General features: G+C 40.8%; 1 protein-coding gene across 3 annotated transcripts in view; it reads left to right on the top strand.

Annotated features, from left to right (window-relative positions):
- The window catches only part of Bod1l1 (biorientation of chromosomes in cell division 1 like 1), a 55,917-nt gene extending 43,703 nt beyond the window's left edge, over positions 1–12,214 (top strand). For 2 of the 3 annotated variants that reach the window (XM_013353310.2, XM_005365973.2), the window contains exons 22-27: positions 1,052–1,097; positions 4,277–4,326; positions 4,424–4,505; positions 5,260–5,413; positions 7,919–8,059; positions 10,806–12,214. In XM_013353310.2, coding sequence (XP_013208764.1) covers positions 1,052–1,097; positions 4,277–4,326; positions 4,424–4,505; positions 5,260–5,413; positions 7,919–8,059; positions 10,806–10,923 — 591 coding nt within the window. In that variant the 3' untranslated portion in view covers positions 10,924–12,214. The remainder of the gene's footprint in view (positions 1–1,051; positions 1,098–4,276; positions 4,327–4,423; positions 4,506–5,259; positions 5,414–7,918; positions 8,060–10,805) is intronic. The other variant, XM_013353311.2, reaches the window with a different exon arrangement.
- Positions 12,215–12,606: the final 392 nt, after the last annotated feature.

Below are 12,606 nucleotides of genomic sequence, written 5' to 3'. Positions count from 1 at the left end.
AGTTCAGCTATGTAAAAGTAGAGCACCTTGGTTAAAATACAGAAGTTCACTGTTTTGTGTGGTTTCAAGTAGTGACTTTACAAGGGAAGCTTCTGATAACCTTTGCTGCTTTATGGTTTTCTCTTGATTTGTTTTTATACTTAATATACCCTAATTTTAGAGCAGAGGAATCATCAGTGCTATTTGTGTGGGTATGAGTGTGTTGTATATGTGCATTCATGTCGGAGCACACATGTTTAAATACATGCATGTGCATATGCACATGAAGACCAGGGTTGACATCCAGTGCCTTCCTTATAACTCCCCACCTTATCTTTTGAGGCAAGATCTCTCAGCCTATAGCTCATGGTTCAGGTACAGTGGCTGAACAGGAAACTTCCAGGATCTACCTGCCTCTCCCACCAACTTTGGGTCACCAGTGTTCACCACTGCATCAGGTTTTTATACAGGCACTACGATCCCAGCCTATGGAGCAGGTGCTTTATTAAGTCAGCCATCTCCAGTACTGTTCTTATCTGTGACTCTGAAGTCCATACCCAGTGAAATCTTCAGGTTGAGGATTTCATTCCATGTACTTCAGTGGTGGGGAGCTGTGGTCTAGAAACCATCACTTGGGATTTAAACCTCAGCTTTGTCACTTCCTCCCAGACCTGTGGCCTGTGGCCAGCAATGTAACCCTTTGAGACTGCTTTCTATGAAGTGCTATAGCACCTAAAGTGCTTCTCTCATAGTACTGTAGGACTGCAGAGTCAGAGACCCACGTGTCAAGGGCCGTGCTGGCCTCAGGGAAAACTGACAGCTTTGACATTTCGTTCTTCTGGCATTCAGTCCTTAGAGTTGCAGCATGATGGTAGGAAGACACAAAAGACACTTGTTAGAGATTGTTCAGACGCGTGGGCACCCCTACATGCTAGCTCTTCTTGACTAGCCACAGCAAATAGGTCCCCATTATTCTGATTGTGTATTAAGTAAACAGCTTAAAATTTACCCGTTGCCTTTCTGTATGATGATGACAAACTGTTCATCTTAATTTTTGCTCATTTAAACTTAGGTAGAACAATCTCCACCTAGCAGCAAACTGAAAACCAGCCAAGCAGGTATGTACTAGAAATTCCTCTGCCTGTGGTCTAAGGAGCTGCTGTGTTTTCAGTTCATGCACAAGGACTGTTCAGAGGGTTTTCTAAATAAAAAGGTTTTTCCTACTTGAACAGCGAACATAGCCTGGGTATTAAGGGAGATTTTACAATTTCATTGTTTCTCCTTGAAATGAGTTGGCTTTTTGTTAACATACACTTACTGGTTTTCTTCTTTAGTCAGAGTTTTATTTGGGACAGTGACATCACAAAAGGACAAGGCAGTAGAAGGCAGAATAGTGAAGGCTGGGATGACTGCAGTGTCTGAGCTGCTGAATGCTGTTAGTGCTGAGGTGAAATGGAAGAAGTAGCTCTTTGGAGCATGTTACCATGAAAGCAGGGGCTCATCCCGAGAACCTACTGTGCTCAGAGGAATAAGAATTTGCAGAAGAACCCTCTGTACCCTCCAGACCTGAGATCTTAAAAAGATGAAACCATTTCAAGTATTTTATCCTCATTCCAAAGGGGGAGATCCCCCCCCCCAACAAAAAATCCCAAACCATCCAGTGGTTGCCCCCGGATGGGAAGCTAGTAGAAATAAAAGTATTTCTTATTATTTAGTCTGTCTTTTCCAGATTTTTAACAGTTTGTACATTTTAACCTCCTAGCTTAATGATTTTTTAAATGAAAGAAAAAAGTATCAGTGGGTTTAACAGGTTGGTAATATAAAAAGAGGACGAATATGACAGCTATCAATGTAACGAGAAAGCATACAGCCTTGATCAACAAGATACAGCAAGGACAGAAAGAAACCTGTCTACAGTGTTTTCACACCTAATTATCTATAGCTTTTGATCTTGCTTCATGTTTTTTCTTGTCTTTTGGTAAATTAAGGTTGTTTTGTTATTTGAGTTTTTTTTTACTTTTGACATTTTTATTTCTGTTTTGTTAAGAAAGGAAGACTCTGCTTCTGTTGGGTTTTTAGCCTTCTTTTGTTATAGTATTTAAATCCATAAGAGAAGTTTCTATACCTCAGACTCACTGTAAAGCTTGTGATCTATGTGATTATGTGGTGGTTTTGATTTTTTGTTAGTTTCTGAGTCTGGGTAATGATGACCAGCTTAGGACAGACTTCTTTGTTCTTATTGGATTAACTTTTCCATGTTCATTAGTGAGCTTTCAGAAAAGAGAAAATACGCTCTTCATCTGAGGAGTAGAACCTTTGAAGCCCAGCATGGTGGCCTAGGCTACAAAATTAGACACTTCCCCTACCCCCCACCAAAAAAAAAAAAAACTCTCAAGTTTTTGAGTATTTGCCCATAATTTTATATGCAAATAATATACTATATTATCTTTATTTTCCTTATCATAACGTGTTCTCAGAAAATTGTAATGTCTATGTAAGACAGATGTTTATTTATTTTTTAGATTAATTTTTTATTTTATTTTTTATTAAAAATTACCACCTCCTCCCACTTCCTTCCCCTCTCCCCCTCCCCCTCCCTCTCCAATTCAAAGAGCAGTTAGGGTTCCCTAACCTATGGGAAGTTCAAGGTCCTCCCCCTCCCCCCAGGTCTAGGATGGTGAGCATCCAAATAGACTAGGCTCCCACAAAGCCCATCCATGCAGTAGAATCAAAACCCAGTGCCATTGTCCTTGGCTTCTCAGTCAGTCTCCACCATCAGCCACATTCAGAGAGTCCGGTTTGATCACATGCTCCATCAGTCCCAGTTCAACTGGCCTTGGTGAGCTCCCATTAGATCAGTCCCACCGTCTCAGTGGGTGGATGCACCCCTCGTGGTCCTGACTTCCTTGCTCATGTTCTCATTCCTTCTGCTCCTCATTTGGACCTTGGGAGCTCAGTCTAGTGCTCCAATGTAGGTCTCTGTCTCTATCTCCATCCATCGCCAGATGAAGGTTCTATGGTGATATGCAAGAAATTCATCAGTTTGGCTATAGGATAAGGGCAGTTCAGGCACCCTCTCCACTGCTGCTTAAGGAACAAGCTGGGGACATCTCCTTAGACACCTGGGAATTCCTCTAGAGTCAAGTCTCTTGCCAACCCTAAAATGGCTCCCTTAATTAAGATATCTACTTCCCTGCTCCCACATCCACCCCTCCTCCATCCCAACCGTCCCTTTCCCCCAAGCTCTCCGTATCCTCCCCTTCTCCCTTCTCTCTCCTCATGTCCCCTTACCCCCAACCCATATTCCCCACCCCTGCCCGGCAATCTTATCCACTTCCAATATCCAGGAGGATAAATATGTTTTTCTTTGGGTTCACCTTCTTATTTAGCTTCTCTAGGATCACAAATTATAGGCTCAACGTAAGACAGATGTTTAAAGAATAAAGTATAGTCTACCAACAGACTTCTACTGTAGTTGTTTTTGTGTTTCCCTGATATGTGTATCTGGAGTGAAAAGAATCCAAATACCACTCTGCTCATGAATTATGTGACTGAACAAATTATAGAAACCAAGTTATTCAAAATACTTTTTCCAAACTGTAAACTGAGATTGAAGTATTTATAGAGCAGTACTGAGATTTAAAAGAAACATCTCTATTCAAAAGTCTGAAATGCTTCAGAATCCAAAACTTTTCCAGTGTTGACATGATAAAGTAGAAATTTCCATAACTTTCCTGTGGATTGCTCTCAGAATACAGATGCACTAAAAATATTGCACAATATTACCTCTGGCCATGTGAATGAGTTATATATGAAATATAAGGACATTTTATGTTTGCTTTTTAATATGTATATGTGAGAGTAGGGCAGGGTGATGTAGTTATGTGCACGTATGTCTGCACTGCATGCGGAGGTCAGCGGAAAACCTCAGGTGTTAGTGTCAGGAATGTCATCTGCCTCCTTTGAGACAGGGTCTCTCATCAGCTTGGGAATCACCAGTTAGACTCATGGCTTTCTCTCCACTTCACCAGCATGTTGGTTTGAGGGTCTGAAATCGGGCCCCCATGCTTCCAAGACAGGCATTTCACTACTGAGCTAGTTACCTCTGCAAACCCCAATTTTTTGTTTGCATGTAGGTTACCTTCCGAAGATCTTTCATTGTGGTATTTGTTGATATTCCCAAATCTTGAAAAAACATCCAAACTGACTAATTGTATACCAGTATATTAGCATTAGAATAATGACAGATATAATGGGCCAGACCTACTGATGAAATTTAATTTCTGTTTTTTTAAAGATGAGTCTAATAAAGAAACATCCAACCTAAAAGAAAAAGATACAAGCAATGTAAGTGTTAGTTTTCTCATTAAGATTTATCTTCTAGAAATAAGTTTAATAAATGCTCAGCTAACTACACTTTCAACTTTAATGCTGTTGCTTCTAGGATGATAGTGAAGAAAAATTAGCAAGTATGCGTCGGAGAGGAAGAAAGCCCAAACGCTCACTGACTTCATCAGATGACGCTGGTATGACTCTCTCTCTCTCTCTCTCTCTCTCTCTCTCTCTCTCTCTCTCTCTCTCTCTTTAGTAAACAGGTCAATTAAAAAAGTAGGAGTGGGGGTGCTTAGTCTTACTGCAACTTGATATGTCATGTTTTGTTGATGCTCATGGGAGACCTGCCCTTTCCTAAACAGAAACAGAAGGAGCAGATTGCAGGGTGGGAACAGAGGAGGGGATGAGAGGGGAGTGTGAGGAAAGGAGAAAGAGGAAACTTTAGCTGAGATGTTAAATAAATAAATAAATAAATTTGTTTTTAAAAATGTAACAAAGCAAATTAGAGTACAAAACAAAAAACACAAGAAATAAATACATTTGTACATTGTTAATTGCAGTCTTATTATTTCAAAAATTACACTTTTTTTAAAAAAAAAAAACTTTTTTGGATGAAGAAAAATCCAGCTGGGTGCAACTAGAATTAATGTTGCATAAATGTGTGTGAAATGCTCTAATCCCTGCCAGAAATGGCACATCCCAGATGCTTTTCTGAGCTCATGTGAATTTTTTGCAAATGCTGGCTGTGAACTTCATAAGTAAACTATCCCAAATGTGTTTGAGATTAAGGTAAACAGTTGTGAATTGCAAGTACTGAAACCAAAAGGAAGTGGGAAAGCACTTCTTCTGCTTCCAAGTTGCTAATATCCTAAGTTCTACTCCATGACTGTCCTTTGGAAGTGTCTTTGGGAATAGTATAGTCCAGGTGTTACCCTTCTTTCTGAACAGAATCCTCAGAGCCAGAAAGAAAGCGCCAGAAATCAGTTTCGGAAACATCTGAGGACAGAAAAGATCAGGAGTCTGATGAGGAAGAGGAAGAAGAGGAGGAGGATGAGCCCTTGGGAGCCACCACGAGATCTACCACTAGATCAGAGGCACAGAGGTAATGGGAACAACCAAGAGCCTCCAGAGGCCATCAGCAGCTGCTCTGTCTGGAAGCAGCTCCAGGTGTCATGGGACTCTTTTGAAGCCGGTTCCTGTCCATGTTCTCTTCTTGACTGTGTCATCTCATAGAGAATGTATTTTCTGTCTCAGTTACTGGGAGATTACTTTAACGGCATTGCCTGGTTTAAAGGCTTGTTTGATGAAAACTGTCAATTCTCTCCAGACATTTTTTAAAGCATCTATTTTCTCAGACACTGTGTGCTAAGGACCATGCAGGAGCCCAGAGGCCCACACATAGTCATTACCTGTGCTGATCCTGATGTACTGCCTGAGTTTGTGTGTTCCCCTAAAGTATGTTCTCTCAAACCTTAGTAGAGGCACAAAACTTTAGGGGGAAACTGGGCCCATGAGTTTAAAGAAGTCAGTTAGTTCTCTCTGCTTCTTCTAAGTTAATATACATAAAATAAAATGAAATCTTTCAGGTTTGGCAAAGCCCTAAAGGAAGAAAACCTATTGTAGTATTTGCCTATAAGACTCCTTCCTAGCTCCTCCCATGTCCCTGCACCTGCTGACCCAGCAGTGCCCTTTCTTACTGTATACCGTGAGAGATGAGGGGGGCCGTGCTACATAGCCCTTCCTAGTGTTTACCAGTGCTTTCCAGAGCAAGACTTTCCCGTTTTCAGTGTCATTCACACACTGTTGATCTTGCCATAATCTTCTATAATTTCATTCTCCACAATTAATCAAAAAGGTCTAAAATATTTTCTTTGAAAGTATTACCCTTAACGCCTGTTCCCATAATAAAATAATAATACTGTATCATGTTTACAAATGTTTAAAATCAACCCATTCTAAAGCATCCGAACTTAGACATTCTTAGCCTTTGGCAACATGGTTTGATTTCTCAAAAGAGTGAGATTTAAAGACAAAAGACACAATCAGGAGCTCACATGGCTAAAGTTAAAACGGCCCACTCTTTGGGCTTTTGGAGAGAGGGGTTGAAGAGGAGGGACAGCTGAGATGAATAGGAGTCACTGAGCCAAGAGCCCTAGTGAGATAGTGAACATGCTAGAGTGTAGCACCCTATACATGGGTGCAGCACCCTATCTCATTAGTACCTCTGCCTCCCTCTTACAATCCTAGAAATCCTTCAGTGTAGTGGAACTCAACTACAGAAAGTTCCTTAGACTTTCTGTCTTCCGGAGTGTATCCAACAATCACTAATAGGCATGCCTTTCTAAACCATAACCAAATTGCATTATATACATGCATGGTATTATTTAAGAATAAGGAAAATACATTTTTAAAAGAATAAGTCATAATTTATAGGTTAGTGATTACTTAAGTTATCAATGTTACAAGAACATGAGTTGTTTTTTGTTTTGTTTGTTTTTAAGATTGATTTATTTATTTTATTGAATGTGCTCTGTATGCATATATGCCTTTATGCCAGAAGAGGGCATCAGATCCCACTATAGATGGTTGAGCCACCATGTGGTTGCTGGGAATTGAACTCAGGACTTCTGAAAGAGCAAGCAACCAGTATTCTTAACCGCTGAACCACTCCAGCCTGAATGATATGATTTATTAACAGATGCTTTTCTGTTTAGTTTAAATTTCTCAACATCTGTTGATTGGTCCTAGAACTCTGGTATCTTTGTGGTTTCCCGGGTCCTTGTGGTCAGCTGTGCACTCTGAGACCCTCTGGTACTGCTAACCTTGAGCACCTAAGTCACAGCACCTCCGCTGTATTAGTCCTGCTCTTGCACAGACCTCAGGGGCAGACGAACCTCTTCCACCCTGGCTTTCTCTTCCTGTGCACTGTAGAAGCCAGCCTCCCTATGACTTCTGCTCTTGTTTCACGTTCATCTCTTGGCGCCTCATAATGATTTCCCTTAAGTATTTGAGGACACTTTCCAGGCCTTCTTTTTGTCCTGCGCTTCCTTGTCATCTTAATCATTGTTTGCTCTCTAGTCTATATCCTCTCTAAGAGACAAATGCTCCACATCAGATGTGAACTAAATAATCTAGAATGGTTTTTCTGATCTTGTAACTGATTTTCAATATGCATTCAAATTGGAGTTGTTTCTAATTGAATCCTATACTATATCATACACTAAATAAGTCCCTTCTCTTCCTTTTCTCTTAAAAGTTAGCTCTTCCTAATCTGATTTCTTTCTTTTATAACTGACTACTGTGCATTTAGTGCTGTGAGTCGTGCCATCAATAACTTTAGCCTCTTACTCTGTTTTGATAAACTCTTTGCTCTTTTCAGGGTCATCTTCTCAGTTGTGGTGAAATATGCAAAGAAAATGTCCTGGAGGTAGAGTTAGTCCTGACTAACACCAAAGTCTCTAATAGCAGTTATCAAGAGACCCAGCTCCTTTCATTCTTTTAGTGTCCATATCTGTCTGGCCCATGAGAAGTCTCTTCCTTTCCAGTAGTCCAATGGCCTAGAGAATCCAGTTCTACTATTGCCCAGTTTCTCTATAATGTGTTTCAGAAAGCATCATAGCAAGCCATCTACACGTGCAACATCCAAACTTGGCATTCCAGAAACAGTTTCTCCTAGAAATCGCCAAAAGTTAGCAAAAGAGAAGTTATCTACCAGCGAAAAAGTTAGTAAATCTCCCCCATTAGGAAGGTAAGTCCCTGCCTACTCTTCAAGTTGTTCAACTCCCAAGTAATGGTTTTCCTATTTTCTTAAGAATAGCTGTCTTGGGGGGATCATGGGTTTCCAGAAATAGGAAGGCCTAAAATAAAAGTATCTTTGCCATGTAACCTAGACAGACAAGCTTGTCCTTGACTCTTGTGAGCCTTACTGGTCGACTTTCATGTACAAAGACTAAAGTCAGGCATGTTTCTTCTCAAGTGATTGCATGTCTGAGCGCTTAGTTTAATCTGCACCGTGTGGTGAAGCATGCCACGGCTTAGTCATGTCTGGTTTAGAGTACTGTGGAGGAAACAAAACAAAAGCACTCTCCAACAGCCACCTGCAGCTTGCACCTTCCACCGCAGCCTGATTCTCTTCTGCTTCCACGGTCCTCCTTCTTTGCCTCTGCTGTGCTAAAGCAGTGGGTGCTCACCGCCTGCTTCGGTGAGTCAGGTCTTCCTTTCTTCAAGCCCCCTTCCTTTAGGGCCTCTTCTCTGTCGCAGCCCTTTCTCATCGCCTTCCTATTGCATCTGCAGTCCACACTGGACAGTTGGTAATGGCAGGTGGCAATGGTGTAGGTAGCCTAATTTTGCTTCTCGCCCTGAACTGTTAAGTTTCTTCCTTGATGTTGGGAACTTGTTTTGCTCTGTGTATATGGTAACATTCATAAACAAAAGATGATTCCATGAATACAAAGATTGTGCACTCTCTTACAGTGCTCGATCCTCATAGCACTTGTAATATGTTTGTACTCTGATCCATCAACCAGTCTTAGAAAGGAAGAAAATTCTCATCCTTGATGGGTGAGATAAAATATTCATTCTTATTTTCCATGTATATGTCAGAATCAGGACAGTCTGGTTGCATGTTTCTCAGAATTGAATGTGCAGAGGAATCACATGGTGAACATGCCAGTTGTGACTGTTAAGCATTGGGCCTCTAAGTCTGTACTTCCAGCAGGCTTCTGGGTATAAGGAAAGGGCTTGATCAATATACCAAGCTCCCACAAGAAGAAAAAGGGAGCCTGACTAGAGATTCTGCTCCCCGCTAAAAACTCAAAGCACAACACTGGCTCCTGCTGTAAGCAGCTCGATAGTAACTTAGTGTTCCCTGTGGCCTGTGGCTTCCCATATCACAGCTTGGAATGGGTTATTAACAAACATCTTCCTTAGCTATTCTCAGCTCATTCATAGATAACCTGTAAGAACCATATTATCTGCAACATATTCAACTTGGTGTGTTTTCTTTTGCTATCAGATGAACAGTAAGCATGTCGTTTCTGTAGCTTTGGAGCCTGTCCAGGAACTAGCTGTTGTAGACCAGACTGGCCTCGAACTCACAAAGATCTGCCTGCCTCTGCCTCCCGAGTGCCGGGATTAAAAGCTTGTGCCACCACCACAGCCCAGCCATAGTTTTCCAACTTTTTAATTCATCTATAAGAATTTGCTGCTTGCTTACCATGTGATGAACAGATGCAGTATAGCTACATAACATGATTAATCTTAGCAGCTGCCCAGAGAAATATCTTTTCTAATGATAGAAATGAATGTACATAAGACTTTCAAAGTTTTGATAGCAACTCGCTATCAAATGTTTACTAATACAACTGCTGCTCAGATTCTAGCTACTCTAACAAACCAAATGCTCACTAGTAAAACTTGATAGTGGTAGTGACAGTGGCATTTTCTGTCATCCTCTATTACCACATTGCTTTAAAATACCGATTGTAACCTACAGTCTGAAAAAGCAAAAGGGACGAGTTATACCAGCTAATGCTGTGGTAAAAGTCAAAAGCACTGTAGTGTCTTAGGAGGAAGCTGCTTGTTCTGTGCTGTAGAAGGCTTCCAAGAGGAGGGCTTTTGAGCTGGAGCTGAAAAAAAAATTGGTCAGATGGGTCATACAGGATGACTAGGAAAAAGAACTGAGCATGTGGCTCAGTTAGAAGAGTGCTTGCCTAGAGGGCATGAAGTCCTGGGTTGGATTCCCAGCACTGCGTAAGCAGGGCATGATTATGCATGTAAGTCACATCACCATCAGAAGCTGGAAGATCAGAAGTTCAAAGTCATCCTGTGCTGCATAGGGAGTTCAAGGCATGCCTAGGCTACATGACGCTTTATCTCAAAAGAGGAAAAGAAATCACTTGCCAAAGCATGAAGAAAGAAGGGTTATTTGTTTGACCACAGTAGTGCTTGGACAGCAGTCCAGAGTGCTGAAAGTAGGAAGCTGGTTATGTAAAGACATGCACTGTGCTCTGGCTGGCTCACTTTGCGCTAGAAGCTTCAGCGATCCAGCAAGAGTTGTACATGTCTGAGGATGATGACATGACTGAGGTCAGTTACCCTGCTCCTCTAAACCTCCTACTTTGCTAGCTGGCTTCTCTGCTACTTGGTGCAGCATGGTTTTGATTCTGCCAGATGCTGGGTTGAAGTCCTGCTGTGTTCTTGCTCATTGTTTCAAGTTGGGACTGTGTGTGGCTCAATCAGTCAAGGGTCTAGGAAAGGATGTTGATAAGACTAAGGTCAGCACCTCATGGGTAGGGCTGGGACAGTGCAGGGTTCTGTGGTTCTCCAGAGCCCTGTCTGTGCTCTGTTCAAGGTCAAGAACCAGACCATTCCAGCCACTTCTAGTATTAAATACTGTGAGGTTTTTCCTTTAGTGTCACGTTTTAAAGAACTCCAAGGTATTTGAAGCAGCAGATTTTAACTTTCCTCACTGTCTTGGTTTTTGTTCAATGCAGATCAAAGGTGCAGCTCTCTCCTTCCATCAAGCGCAAGAGAGAAGTCAGCCCTCCTGGAGCTCGAACAAGAGGCCAGCAGAGAGTGGACGAAACCCCTATGAAAAAGGCAAAGCGGTAATGCTGGCGCCCTGGCCCTGGCTTCCTGAAGAACAACCCAGTGGAGAGAAAAAGGACAAGCCTTGCCCCATGGGTTTTTTCTTTTTTAAAATAAGGAAAGGATTTGCATGTGCTGTAAGTTCCTAGGTGCAAGCTTGTTCTTATTATGTTTTAAACAGCTTTACAAACCATTGTTCATAGACGGTATTATGTACATTTACTTCAGATAAAGGAAGATAAGTTTACTTTGTATCTGAACTCAGCAAAGTAGGTGTATATTTTAACAGTGGAAATTGGGGTTTCCCAATGAGACACATCACTAATGCAATCCTTCTAGCCCATCAGACACCAGGCTACCCCCTGGGGATCTGTGTATAATATATAAACATGTAAAAATAGGCTGTATTTTACTCAATGTATGATGCTAATCAATGAACACTTTATTTATTTTACAGAGAAATCTTATCTGTGAACTTTACTATATATCTGTTTATTTTATTTTATTATTTTTTTTAATGAAAAAAAAGGTTTTAAATGCTATGCAGTCATTAGTAGAAGAGTTCTAAGACTCTACCTGCCCTGTAACTATCTGCATATGGCCTGGCAGGAAACAGAAATTCACGCATGCATTCAAGTCAAGTAGTTTAGGTGAAGAAAGGACTCCGCCACTTTCCGTCCACAGTTGTGACTGGTTTTTAAGAATGTAACTTGTTTTCCAATAATCCCTGCCTCTGTGACTTTGCCACCAGCTCCATTAACACAAATGACTGGTTCAGGTAAAGTTGCGCCCTAAGCCCTCTGTGGGTTCATTCCTCTCCTTTGTGCTATTCCCAAGCCTCTGCCCCATCTCCATATTGTCTGTTTCAGTGAAGAGAAATGCTTGAAGATGAGATTGTTCCAGTCTATTCAGCTTCAAGATGTCATGTTGTTTTATACAGTTATTTCAGGATAGAAACTGGTTTTATCTCCAGGTTCTTTTTTAAACATGTTTTAACTCCCATAATGAACAAACTGTCCAACTTAAGTTTTTCATAAAATAATGTTTTCTTAAGATCAGATTTGTTTCTTGTAATGATATGATGAGTTGCCAAATGACTGAGATCATTTTAAATGCTCTGTTCATATTCTTGTTTTATAATTAAAATTTACATTCATTGTGTGTGGGTTTTTCATTGTTTTGGGTTTTTTGTCTTTTTTTAAATTTGAGTTTTATTTTATTATTTTGATTCTTAATGTAAGGTGGATATTCTTGTCATTTTACATTGTTTCTTACTGAAATTTTATATATAAATTATAAAATGTTTCCCTAAAACTTGAGTGACAAGAACTTTTTTTTCCCCTCATATTTTAAAAACCAGTTACAGTTAGAAGTGAGACTGAATTCCAACAGTTCTTCTTCCTAGAGTAACAATGTTAAGTTGGTTGGTTCATTATCAGTGCACACCTGAACACAATCTCATTGTGTAGCCAGTACTCACTAGTTTAGAGATGCCTGGAGACTGAGTTGGACCTATGAGGCATTGCCTCCTAACATGTGGAACCAGGCTGTAGAACTCTATCAAGTAATCTGTTGGGGTAATCAACTACCTCTTAGTAACTTCCAGTCTTCTGAAGCCAAGCTTGAGAAAAGAAGCAACCCTAGGGGATGTGAGGTATTGCAGATCTGAAGAAACAGTTCTTCGTCATGATTTGATGGTGAAAGTAT

The sequence above is a fragment of the Microtus ochrogaster genome, unplaced genomic scaffold (assembly GCF_000317375.1).
Source record: "Microtus ochrogaster isolate Prairie Vole_2 unplaced genomic scaffold, MicOch1.0 UNK5, whole genome shotgun sequence".
NCBI classification, from domain to species: domain Eukaryota; kingdom Metazoa; phylum Chordata; class Mammalia; order Rodentia; family Cricetidae; genus Microtus; species Microtus ochrogaster.
Note: the sequence above shows the minus strand (reverse complement) of the source record. Positions and strands in the feature narration are given on the sequence as shown.